Source organism: Marmota marmota, unplaced genomic scaffold (assembly GCF_001458135.2).
Source record: "Marmota marmota marmota unplaced genomic scaffold, marMar, whole genome shotgun sequence".
Taxonomy (NCBI): domain Eukaryota; kingdom Metazoa; phylum Chordata; class Mammalia; order Rodentia; family Sciuridae; genus Marmota; species Marmota marmota.
In genome coordinates this window covers 7,091,753-7,102,957 of record NW_026000102.1, presented here as the reverse complement: position 1 = coordinate 7,102,957, position 11,205 = coordinate 7,091,753, and the positions used below count along the sequence as shown (strand labels likewise).

Genomic DNA, 11,205 nt, shown 5'->3' with positions numbered 1-11,205 from the left:
TTCTGGGGAGGGACCATGTCCCCTCACACAGAGGGGCCACAGGGTGTTCCTCGGCCCCTCCGCTGCGCGGCCTCTGGCCTGGGTCTGCCGTGGGCTGCTGGTGGCAGATGCAGGGAGGGGTTCCTTCCTCTCCCACCAACCTCGGCCTCACCCTCCTGGGCTCCTCCTGCCCTCAGGGCCTCAGGCTCCCCGGCACACTCCAGGCAGCACTAACCCTCTCTTCGGGTGGCCCTGGGCCTTACCAGTGCCCAGTCAGCCCCTCGAGTGGCCGTCCTGTTGGGGCAGCAGCTCTGAGCAAACTGCATGTGAACCCAAATCGTGAGTCCTTCCAAGACTGAGGACTGTCCTCCGCTGCCCCGTTCCTGGTTCCGAGAACCCCAGGGTTCTGCAGCAGTCACTCCACCGTCCTTTCCGGGTTGGCTGCTGCACTTAGGGCCCTCCCACTGTCCCGAGGCCTGTGAGGGGCAGCATCCCTCCCCTGCTCCCCTGAAGCAGGACCAGTCAGCACACCCCTGGGCTGTGGGGAGCACAGGCCCCACAGGAGCCTGCCTGGTGGAGCTCCCCAGAGCCAACCGCTTGCTTCAGGAGGGAGCAGAGGTGGCATTGGCTGGGCAGGGGGAGGCGGCCAGGGCCCAGAGGGCTCTGGGTGCCCTGGGTTCCTCCAAGGGCCCATGACCCTGGGGGTCCCTCTGCCATGGAGGCTGACACTGCCTTATCTCTTTAGGTGACGGTGACGTTGTAAATAATATGTATGAGCCCGATCCGGACCTGCTGGCTGGCCAGAGTGCTGAGGAGGAGACCGAGGACAGCATCCTGTCTCCCATCCCCATGGGGCCACCGTCCCCCTTCCCCACCAGTGAGGACTTCACCCCCAAGGAGGGCTCGCCCTACGAGGCTCCCGTCTACATTCCCGAAGACATTCCGATCCCGCCAGACTTCGAGCTGCGAGAGTCCTCCATCCCGGGGGCCGGCCTGGGGATCTGGGCCAAGAGGAAGATGGAGGTCGGGGAGAGGCTCGGCTCCTGCGTGGCGGCGCCCCGGGCGGCGCTGAAGGAGGCCGACTTTGGATGGGAGGTGAGCATTCTGAGCTGAGCATGATTGATCACGGCCATTTATCTTGTGTTCAATCTATTTATAAAGCCGGGGAGCAGCCACTGCCCGAGGCGGGAGGCTCGGTGGGTCGGAGAGAGCGTTCGAATGTCACATTTCCCAGGGTTATTCTATCCTGCAGCTTTCATGACGCGACTCAGAAAACATCAGCGGGCCTCGTGGACGCCTATCAGCCCCGATAGGCTGCAGCGCTCTCCGCCCGGAAATGTGTCTTTCATGAGCTCATGTCTTAAAACATCCTGTGCCTCCCGCCAGATTGTAGGTGCTAACGTGCCATCGTGGCGGAGCAGGGGACGTGAATGGATTGTCCCAGAGGAGCCGTCTTGACTCTGGGGCTCCATCGTAACCCCGGCAGCCGGGGGGCAGCTCCCCAAGTGTCTGCTGGCCGTGCATGTCCATGCCAAGGGCCTGCTGCCCAGTCCTTGCAGGGGCCGATTCTCAGGTCTCAGGGCCTCTTCCAGCCAGGGAGTGTGTCCTGCTGTTTAAATTTCCTTCCCAAGCCTCGGCTGGCCTTGATGGTGTTGGTGCCCGCGAGCGCCTGACCTGCCACGGGGGTTCAGAGACAGAGGGTGCATCTGCTGAGACGACGTGGATAACCTCCCACGGCCTGGCCAGGGCTGCTCAGAGCCAAAGTGTCCGGAGATGTCCTGCTCAGCCCTTAAGGGTTCAGAAGAACACTCTTTGGGGGGCTCTCAGATGGTCTCAGGGGAACTGGAGAGCTGCAGTGGCCCTTCCTCAAAAGCCCTGGCCTTTCTGCTGACCCTGTGCTGACCCTGGTTTGTGGGGTGTTTTTGTTAGGGATGCTGCAAATCCAGGTCCCTTCTGGTATCCACCACCCGCAGAGATGCGTGGGCCGAGGCTGTGCAGGAGGATGAGCGTCAGGTGGACAGGCTCTGCCCCCTGGGCCCTCCCTCCTGCCCTCTAGGGGCTTGGAGAGTTCCCCACACTGCCCTGCACCTCAGCTGTCTATGCAGGGTGAGGGACGACCTTGGCCTGAAGTTTTTCTTTCTCATGGCCCTTTATGCTCCCAAACGTACCCTAGAGACACCACAGGCACAGTGCCCTTTTCTGGACCCTCAGGGCCCCAGGCTCTCCCCTGGGCCTGCAGCACTCCAAGCCCTTTCTGAAGATATCAAGGAAAACTGGGCGCTAACGTGCCTGGGGTGTGGCTAGTGTCTACCCCCTGGCCCCAGAACTGAGGCAAGGGAAGTGTCTCCACGCTGTCCTGCAGGCAGGTGGGATGTGGCCCTGCTAGCCTGGGGACTCGTGGGGCCCACTGTTGTGGACTCTGGGGCAAGGCACGGGACACTTGCCTGCCAGCCCAAGCATCAGCTCTTGGAGGGCTCTGAGGTCGCAGGAGGGGGCCAGGTTGACCAGGTGGGTGGAGGAATGGGCGTGATGGACTTCACGAAGGTCCAAGGTGGTGGATGTACCCAGCAAGCTGGCATGGGGGGGCCCGTGTGTCAGCTGCTGCCTTCCTCAGGAGGTCACCTTCAGGACTAACTGGCCAGGGGCCAGGAGCAAGGTGGGCAGAGGGGAGGGAGCTTGAAGTCACAGCCACGTGGGTGGGTGGCATGCCTCCTCGTGGCCAACAGGCTTGTCCTTCGGGGCCAGGAGAGCCAGGTCCAGATAATGTGGCCGGTGACATTTGGGCTGTGGACTGGACGTGGCTTGTATGCAGGGAGGGACTCCAGGGGGTTTGTCTGACCTACTTAAAAGGCCTGAGCTGTTTAATTAGTAGACGGCTTTCAGGTGCTTGAGGGTCAATGAACCCTGCAGGTAGCTCTTTGGATGACCTTGAGGTGACTTTGTTCTTGTCTGCTTTGATACAAGTTCTATTTGCTTTATTGGAAGAAATGGCCTGTATCGCTGTGACTCTGGTGCAGGGCACACAGGCTGTCCCTGTCACCCGCCGGCACCTGTTGACTTTGCAGTGCTGTTTGTTCTCTGAGGAGGTGAGGGAGAGTTCCTGCCCCACTGTGCCCCCCCTTCTGCTGAGAGCCCTGTCCCCCACGACGACCCCACGGCTTCTTGTCGTGCCAGCTTTTAGAGAGTCTGCCCTCAGCCCCCGTCCTCAGGGCCTTCCAGATGCGCCTGTGCTGTCTCGTCTGACCTTGATCTCGAGTGGCTCAGGCACCCGTTGGCTTGGTGGTCCTCTCTGCCTTCCCTGCCTGCCACCAGTGACCGCGCAGTCCTCTGTGTCGTTGGGATCTGGTACCAATGGCAGAGGTGCACGGAGACCACTGGGGACTCGTGGGGAAGCTCAGGGCGACCCCCTGTCTCCTGGGATCAAGGAGGACAGAGAAGCGCTTTCTTTCTAGCTCCACAGTCTCAGCCGGGCCTCGGGCGGGGAAAGCCACCCTCTCCTCCGGGCAGCCTGACCAGAACCTTCTACACAGTCCTGAGTGGTGGCTGTCGTTTTAGTGTCTCCTTGTCTTTCTGGAGGTCTGCAGGGCTCAAGAGAGACCAGCCCTGGCGGTGTCCCTTCCCAGGACTTCCCCGACCTGCTTGGCCTGCGGGCCTTATCTCTTGATCACCGCAAGCAGGGCCTCCGAGCCCGGACGGAACACCTGGGACCCAGCGCCCAGGCCTCTGTGGTTCTGGCAGCAGAGGGCCTCCCGTCAGCCACCGCAAGCTGCTGGCGCACCAGGTGGCCCTGACCTGCGGGCTGCTCCGGCCTGGCTCCTGCAGACGGAGGAGGTGGATGTCATGGGGCTGTGTCACTGTGTGAGCGCACCACCCACCGGGGAGCCCAGCAGGCCCAGGCCACACAGGGCTGGGCTCCCGATGGTCCAGACTTTAAACAGGACCCTCCACGCTCACGCAGTTCACTGTTGTCAACACGGTGTTCATCTACGGAAAAAGAATAAGTAACATTTTAGCAAAGATGACAGCTGAAAGCTAAGGAGGACCAGGATGGTTTTGTGTCCCCAAGGGGTGGCCAGGAGCACGGGATGGTGGCCAGTCTGAGCCACCATGAAGATACATAGGGCCAGTCGACCCGAGGTTTTGGGGTGACTCAGACCCAGACAAAGTTCTCCTCTCCCCGAGGCGGCAGGTGGCTCCTGCGCCTAGGCAGGGACAGCCCACTCCAGGGGACCTTCCTTCAGCTGAGCAGCATGTGGGACCCGGCCGAGCCTCTCCTTCCACTGGTCACTTGTTTCTTAGGCCCCGAAGGCTGTTCCTCCTTCCATCTCCAACATGTATCAGGGACATTCAGTGTCTTTAGGCCACCAGGACATGACTTCTTGCCATTTTGGAAGGAAACACACCCCCTGCCGGATGCCCCTGCCTGGACCGGGTGGGCTATGCCCGTGTGGGCTTGGGTGCCTGGAAACGCTCGCTGGGCTCTTTCCCTAGGGGGCTCTGTCAGGAGGGCGCCCCAATTCCCACTCCCCTGCTGCCTGACGCGCCGGGCTCAGCCGCCTTCCCGCCGTGACGCAGCCCACTGTTCGCCCTCCCAGAATAAATCACCCCATGATTGCATTTTATTGCCCGAGGGTCTGCAGAACAATGATTTTGATCATCTGTTGAGTAAATCGTGACATTTATCATCGCACTGTTTATTTTGCTAATTAAGAGACGGTGGCAGTGACAGCCCAGAGACAGCCGGCCCTGGATGGGCTGCTTGGAGGCCACCTGCCCCAGGCAGCGTCTGCAGCTGTGCCAGCCGCTCGGGCAGGGAACGTGGCTGGACGCCGGGGCAGGCCCCAGAGCAGGCGACCCTAGACTTCAGCCACGGTTTCCTCCCAAGTCCTGTGGGTTGCTTGCTGGGGGCACCCCAAAGCCCTTCTCATGGCCTCCCAGGCTTGCTGTAATCGGCACTTGAGTGTCTTCTGCTGAAGGAGGGCGTCTGCCTGTGTTGGAGAAGCTGCTAAAGAATGTTGCTGTGAACCGACGGGGTTTCAATTATCTGGAGAATTGACTCAAGTGGACTGCGGCATCCCCTGGCGCGAATGACTGAATATTAATAGACACGTTCGTTTGTTCAATCAACAAACCATCTGGGCCTGAGCCAAGGCCCCTGGGAAGCTGCAGGGTTCCTGGGAAAGCAGCTTGGAGGCTTTGGGCTTCCCCGATTCCTCCGTACCACAATCTCAGGGGCTGCTCCAGGGACCCCAGGAGAAGGGTCAAAGCCTGTCAGTCGCCCCCTGATGGCCAGAGATGCCAGGGCTGGGGGACACCATGGGCACCGTCCGCCCCAGCCCTGTCCTCTGAGATTCTGAGACACTTCTGCCCACGTAACACCAAGTCATTGTTGTCAACACCAGCCTTGAAGGGAGGGGGTGCCCAGGGCGTCCCCAGCCCAGGGCATGCACACCTCTGTGCATTCTCCAAAAGCAAGGCGGCTCTGGCTCCTGGTAACGGCAGGGCTGTCTGTGCAGGGAGGCTCAGCCTGCAGCCTCCCCAGGATGAAGGTCCCCAGCCGACAGCTAGCGGCAGCTCGACTCGTGAAACAGCCCCGAGGAGCGGCTGCTTCAAGCACCAGCAGCATGTCCCAAAGGCCCCAGGGCTGTGGCCAAGGCCAACCTGATGGCAGGCGGGCAGAGGGGGCACCAGGCTGGGCCTTGGCCTCAGCTCCAGGCCCCCGGGGCAGCTGGGCCTCCCCTCCTCCTTTTTGGGACCTCACGCACCCCCACCACAAGCCCGGTGCTCTCCTCCCCCCTGAAGGTCTTCCACCTGCCACCCTGGGGTGATGGGGTGCCCCGGGGCAAGGCCTCCAGTCTGCACAGGGGCAACCTCCTCCTGAGGGCCTCCATGTCTCTACCCTGCCTGGGCGTGGAGGTTTGGGAGCAGCCTCAGTGCCTGTTGTGTTGGGTGACTGTGGGGGATGCTTCTTCTGTGGGCTCTGGGAGGATCCTGACGAGACTTTCCAGCTCTGGGTTCATGGCGGGGCTTGGGGCCTTAGAGGAGACCCTGAGGAGACGACCACTCCCCCTGGACCTGGGCATTCCCTGTCACAGAGTGCCCCCGTCCAGGGCTTCGTGTTGGGCCTGCAGGTGCAGAGGGGCTGGCCCTCGTCCTGAGCGGGGCTGAGGGTGGGGTGAGAGGAGGAAGACAAGGTGGAGGCCCCCTTTCTGGTCTTCTCAGGCTGGTCAGGGTGCTGGGGCAGGAGCCACCCGGAGACCTTGTGTGCCCCAGGCTGGGGGCGTGGGGCGGGTGAGCTGTGCTGGGGTCGGTGCCGGGGCGGAGGCGAGCCCCCTGGAACCAGGATGCCCAATCCCTGGGCTCCTGGGAACCTGCGCTCTTCTTCTGAAGCACAAGGGAAGTCGAGGTCAGCCAGAAACGGACCTGTGGGTGACACAAGACCGTGCATCCCTGCAGGCTCAGCATGGTCCTCATGGGCAGCACCGCGTCCCTGAAGGATGGCCAGAAATGAGGACTCTCAGCCCTTCTGGTGCATTTGGACAAGGTCCCTATTGTGTCCGCAGGAGTTTTGGAAGGACAGGCCAGAGAATGAATGCCCAGCAGACATGGTCAGCTTGGGAGGCAGGCAGCTCAGGGCTGTGACAGCACACAGGTGATTGAGCATTCCCCTGGTGGCCCAGGAAGAGGGAGATGCCTCCCCAGCTTCTGGCCCACGGGGGCTGGGCAGCAGCTTCGACCCTGCAGGCTTAGCCATTCCAGGAATCCCCATGCGGAAGCAGAGCACTTGTGTCCAGGGCCCACTGGTCAGCAGGCCAGGGTGCTCCTCTGAACCCGTGGAGCCTTCCACAGCCACAGGGCCTCCGCCTTCACGCCCACCCAGCTCTGAAGGACCCACAGCAAGGCCCTGGGTTGGTGGGAGAAGAGAGATGACTTGGGAATTCCTGCACGTGCTCAGGTGACTTGGAGAAGTGAGTCAGCCGAGCCTGGAGAAGGTCCAAACACGTGACCCTGACACGTCAGCCAAGTTTGCAGAGAAACCGTGAAACCTGGTGCCTCACCCGCACACATCGGTGTGCCCTTGACGGTCAGCCTCAAGGGTGCTCCTTGGGTACCTGAGTCGAGGGTTGGGGTCTAGGGCCACAGGTCTCACTGACTGGTTGCAGTGCACCTGGCCAGTGCTGGTGAGGCCGGGGGAAGCCAGGTGGGCCAAGTGGGGGGAGCAGCCATCCGTGTGTGCCCAGGAGTGTGAAGGTTCAGGATGGAAAGCCCTGGAAAACCTCCCCAGGTTCTCGGCTGTGACGGCTCCCAGGAGATTCAGTGTAGGGTCAGCGTCCAGAACAACCGACTAGAGCCAAGGGGCCCTCTACATCTCGGCCCCGGGCACCCAAGAGCCAGGCGTAAGCAGGGCAGGCTGAGCGTGAAGTTGCCAAGAGAAACCTTGCCAAGGGCAGCAGGTTCTACCCCCTCCTGGCTGGGGTGTCCTGAGCGGCTTTCTGCATGGACACGGGGGTCAGCTGCCCCTAGGAGCCACCTGGTGGGCCTGTGTGGTGACATACATGCTCCTTGCCGCATGCACAGGCTCACACATGGTGCACAGCCAGCTCCACCCACACGTGCCCTCACGGGCACATGTGTGTGCACACACCTCCACCCTGGCACACTCAGACTCCCGGCTCCAGGCTCCCAGCTCCCGGCTCAGGGCCTCGTCCCCTGTCCTGCGTGCCTCTCCAGCCAGGGCAGCCCTGCCCTCAGCTCTCTGGGCATCTTGTGAAGTTCATCCTTTAACCTCTGGCTTGGGGAGTGGCAGCCTGGAGTGGGGCCAGGGGATCACCTGGTGTGTTGGGTCTTGGGTGCTAGGTCCCCGCCTTATCGTCTAGAAGCCGAAGCTGTCCCTCATGGTACTTCCTCTCAGTGGCTCCGGGTGCACACTCGGTCCTGGGCTGCCATGGCCAGGGCTCAGGGCACACTCAGCCCAAGGGTCCTTAGGGCCGCACCCTCTCTGCTCGCATGGCTGGGGCACCCTTGACCCTGGGTGGCCACGTCTGATTGTCAGGAAAATTTTGCTGAAGTCTGAGATGCACTGGGGAGCTTCCCCGATGACTTCTTAGGGCTCAGTGGAGGCCTAACGGTACCAAGTGTCCAGAACCGCAAGTGCGCCCCTTGGTGATGGTTCATGGAGTGGCCATCCGTCGAGTTAGCACCCAGATGACACTCTGGTGCGTTTAGGACACTTCTGGGGCTGGCAGCTGGAGTGTGGGCTCCAGGAGGACTGTGTCCCGCCGGAATGGCCCTCAGGAGCGCCACACAGGAGCTCTCCAAGAGAAGCCCACCCGCCACCCCGTTTCTCCAGGACGGCCGAAGGAGCCCGTCAGAACCCTGTCCGTCTCCCAAGCACCCTGACATCAGCCCAGACGCTTTTAGCTCAAGAATGCCACGAATCCTGCACTATCTTGGGCCCTGCTCTGAGGCTGGGTATATAAGGAATTTCAGAAAAAAGGAGAGAGGATGACTAAGAATACCTCCGAGGCTCTCCTCCACTTCCTTAAGGGGTAATAACTCAGTCGCAACCCGGCAGAGGGCACTTTCTTTAAATAGAGCTTTCTGATTCACAGGCGAAAAAGGGAAATCAATGTTTTCTTTTCATATTTGAGAGACAGCTCAAATGCCAACTCCTTCAGTGGCATTTCACCATCCACACTCACACACACCCGCCCGTGACGGTCAGACCCATCCCACTCCAGGGACAGTGCTCCCCAGGGCCACGCCCGGGCCTGCCCGCCAGTCCCCAAGGCTGTCTGCAGATCCGGCCTGCCTCTGCTCCGTCCCCTCTTCCTCCCCCTCTGTCTTCCTTTTCCTTAAGAAGATAAGGATCACGCACTAACAATCTACCGAGGCACCTGGACCCGCCATGTGGCAGCCTGGTGAGGCGGCCTGGCCATCGCGTCCCTCTGTGACCGAGGAGTGCTCTGGGTTTGCCTGGAATGCAGGCCTGCACAAGGTCACTCCACAGTTCCTTGGGCAGCAGTGCTGGGCCCTGAGGGGACTGGTCTTGGTCTGATGACTGAGGCTCAGGGTGGACCCCAATGGGCCAGAGCGGGGCCCAAGCCCTGGCTCCTGGCTCCTGGGGCCTCACTTTTCCCAGGAACTGTGGTGTCCTCACTTGCCAAATGGGTCCCCATCTCCTGTCCCGTGTCACTATATTTATGACATGGAATTCTGCAGACCCTGGAGAGAGCTGTCAGCCGTCCTGAAGACTGGATGTGGGGTCCTGTAGTGATCATCCTGCTAGGTCAGGGGCCTGCAAGGACAGAGACGTGCTGGGGCCCAGGAGTCCGCTGAGAGGGGCAGCGTCTCCCCCCGCACACCTCGGCCCTGGGGTTGCTGGAGACCCCCAGGGCACTTTTAAATCCAGGTTCACCCCCTGCCAGCATTCCTGGGGTGGGTCCCAGGACTCTGCCTTCTGACCAAGACTGAGGAGCAGCCCCTGGAGGCCTCCGCGCCAGCGGTGGCCTGAAGAAGGCTGTGTGGGGTGTGCTCCAGCCAGTCCTTCCTGCCCTGGGCTCATGTCGCCAACACTGGCTGAGGGCACAGGCAGGTCCCACTCCCTCCAGTGTCCCCTGTCAGCAACGGCTCTCGTCAGCCATTGAGGGACCTGGGGCACTAGTGGAACGGGGATATCGGGGCTGGAATGTGCCGCGTGGGCCGGGCAGTGACATGGACTCCACGTAGCTCTGGCTGTGCACCAGGCTGGCATTTGGGGTTAGCCTTGTGATGCTGGGCACTGGGCACAAACGCCCTCTGGGCTCACCTCGCCTCCCTGAGGGAAGCCGAGAGCCACCAGATCACTAAGGTAGAGAATCTGCCGCGTCTGGCATTTGTACTTGAGATGGTTTGGTTTTGAGTAATTTCCCAAGGGCAGGTTTCACAGCGAGCAGACGGGCCAGGAGGGCGGCCTTCCTGAGGGTGGGGCCGTGACTGGCCGAGCAGCTCCCTGGGGAACCCCAGCAATGCCAGCCGTCCAGCCCCTTACAGGGCCTCCCTCCCTGCCAACAGGCCAGACAAGAGCCCCAGGCGTTCCAGGCCATAAAAGGTCTCCGTGGACATAGGCCGGGCCGCGGGCCCTGTGCTCCTTAGCAGGCAGAGGACGGCAGATTCCGCCTCTGCCCCGGCCAGGCCTTGCCTGCTTATCAGAGGAGAATTCTTGTGGCCATCACCCCGGGGTAGGAATGTGCTCCTACGTGTCTCAGCCACCTTGGCCTCAGCCAAAGGCCAGGGTGACACAGCAGCTCACCAGCTGCTGAGGGGCAGTGGCTTGCGGGATGGTCCACCTGCAGTCGCCCATCTTCACTAGTGACCTTCGTGCCGGCAGAGGCAGCTGGGGCTCCCGTGGCCATCCTGCTGTGTCCCTCGGCCTCGGGCACTGAGACGCTCTGGGTTGGCCTGGAATGTAGGCAGCACCCCCAGGCGGCCTGGTCGCCCGGGGCCATATCCCCAGGGCCAGAGGTCAGTCTGAGTTCCTGAAGCAGGCCCTTGGGGGATTGGCAGCCTGTGGTCTCCCTACACATGGACAGTTTGTCCCTCAGTGCCCCGAGGTGCCTTTCACACCTTGAAAACACCTGAATAAAATGGCCTGAAGGCGGCTCTGGTCCGCCTCCGGGACACCGGCCAGCAGGTCTGAGCCAGGCTCGTCCTTCCTCACTGCCAGCCCCTACAGCCCTCAGCAGGTGCCCCTGAGGCTCATCAGGCTGTCCCCACTGTGTGCAGGGGTGAGATGTGTCCGGCCTTGTCCTCCCATCCCCAGCTGTACCCTGTGCCGGCCAGCGCAGGGCAGGGACAGGGATTACAGCCCCAGGAACCACCCTGTGTGTGGCTCGCAGACTCGCCTCTCCCTTGGGCTAATGCCCAGTTAACTGTGCATCCATTGTGCCATCCCTGTTCAATCATGTTCAGAAATACCTACATCCACTCCTTCCCCATTTAGATCTCTCTGAAGTCCACTCTGCTTATCAGCACAGTAATTTCACGAGCAGAGCTAAGATTTCTGCCATTTAGGCCCCAGGCATTGTCTGTCTCCGCGGCAGCTGAGATAAACCCTCACCCAGAACAAAGTCGAAATGACCTTTTACAAGTAGAAGCGGCCTTGTTTCCCTCTAGACTAATTTATCAGCCTGCGTTTCGGCCCTGGTGCTCAGCAGAGGCCGGAGAGAGCGCTGGGAAGAGTGGGGG

At 61.4% G+C, this 11,205-nt stretch overlaps 1 protein-coding gene across 6 annotated transcripts in view; it reads left to right on the top strand.

The window, feature by feature from the left end:
* Positions 1–703: 703 nt before the first annotated feature.
* Prdm16 (PR/SET domain 16) overlaps positions 704–11,205 on the top strand; it is a 201,831-nt gene continuing 191,329 nt past the window's right edge. For 5 of the 6 annotated variants that reach the window (XM_048783764.1, XM_048783763.1, XM_015501488.2 and 2 more), the window contains exon 1: positions 705–1,074. In XM_048783764.1, the coding sequence (XP_048639721.1) occupies positions 748–1,074 (327 nt within the window). In that variant the 5' untranslated portion in view covers positions 705–747. Of the gene's footprint in view, positions 1,075–11,205 lie in introns of all 6 variants that reach the window. The other variant, XM_048783766.1, reaches the window with a different exon arrangement.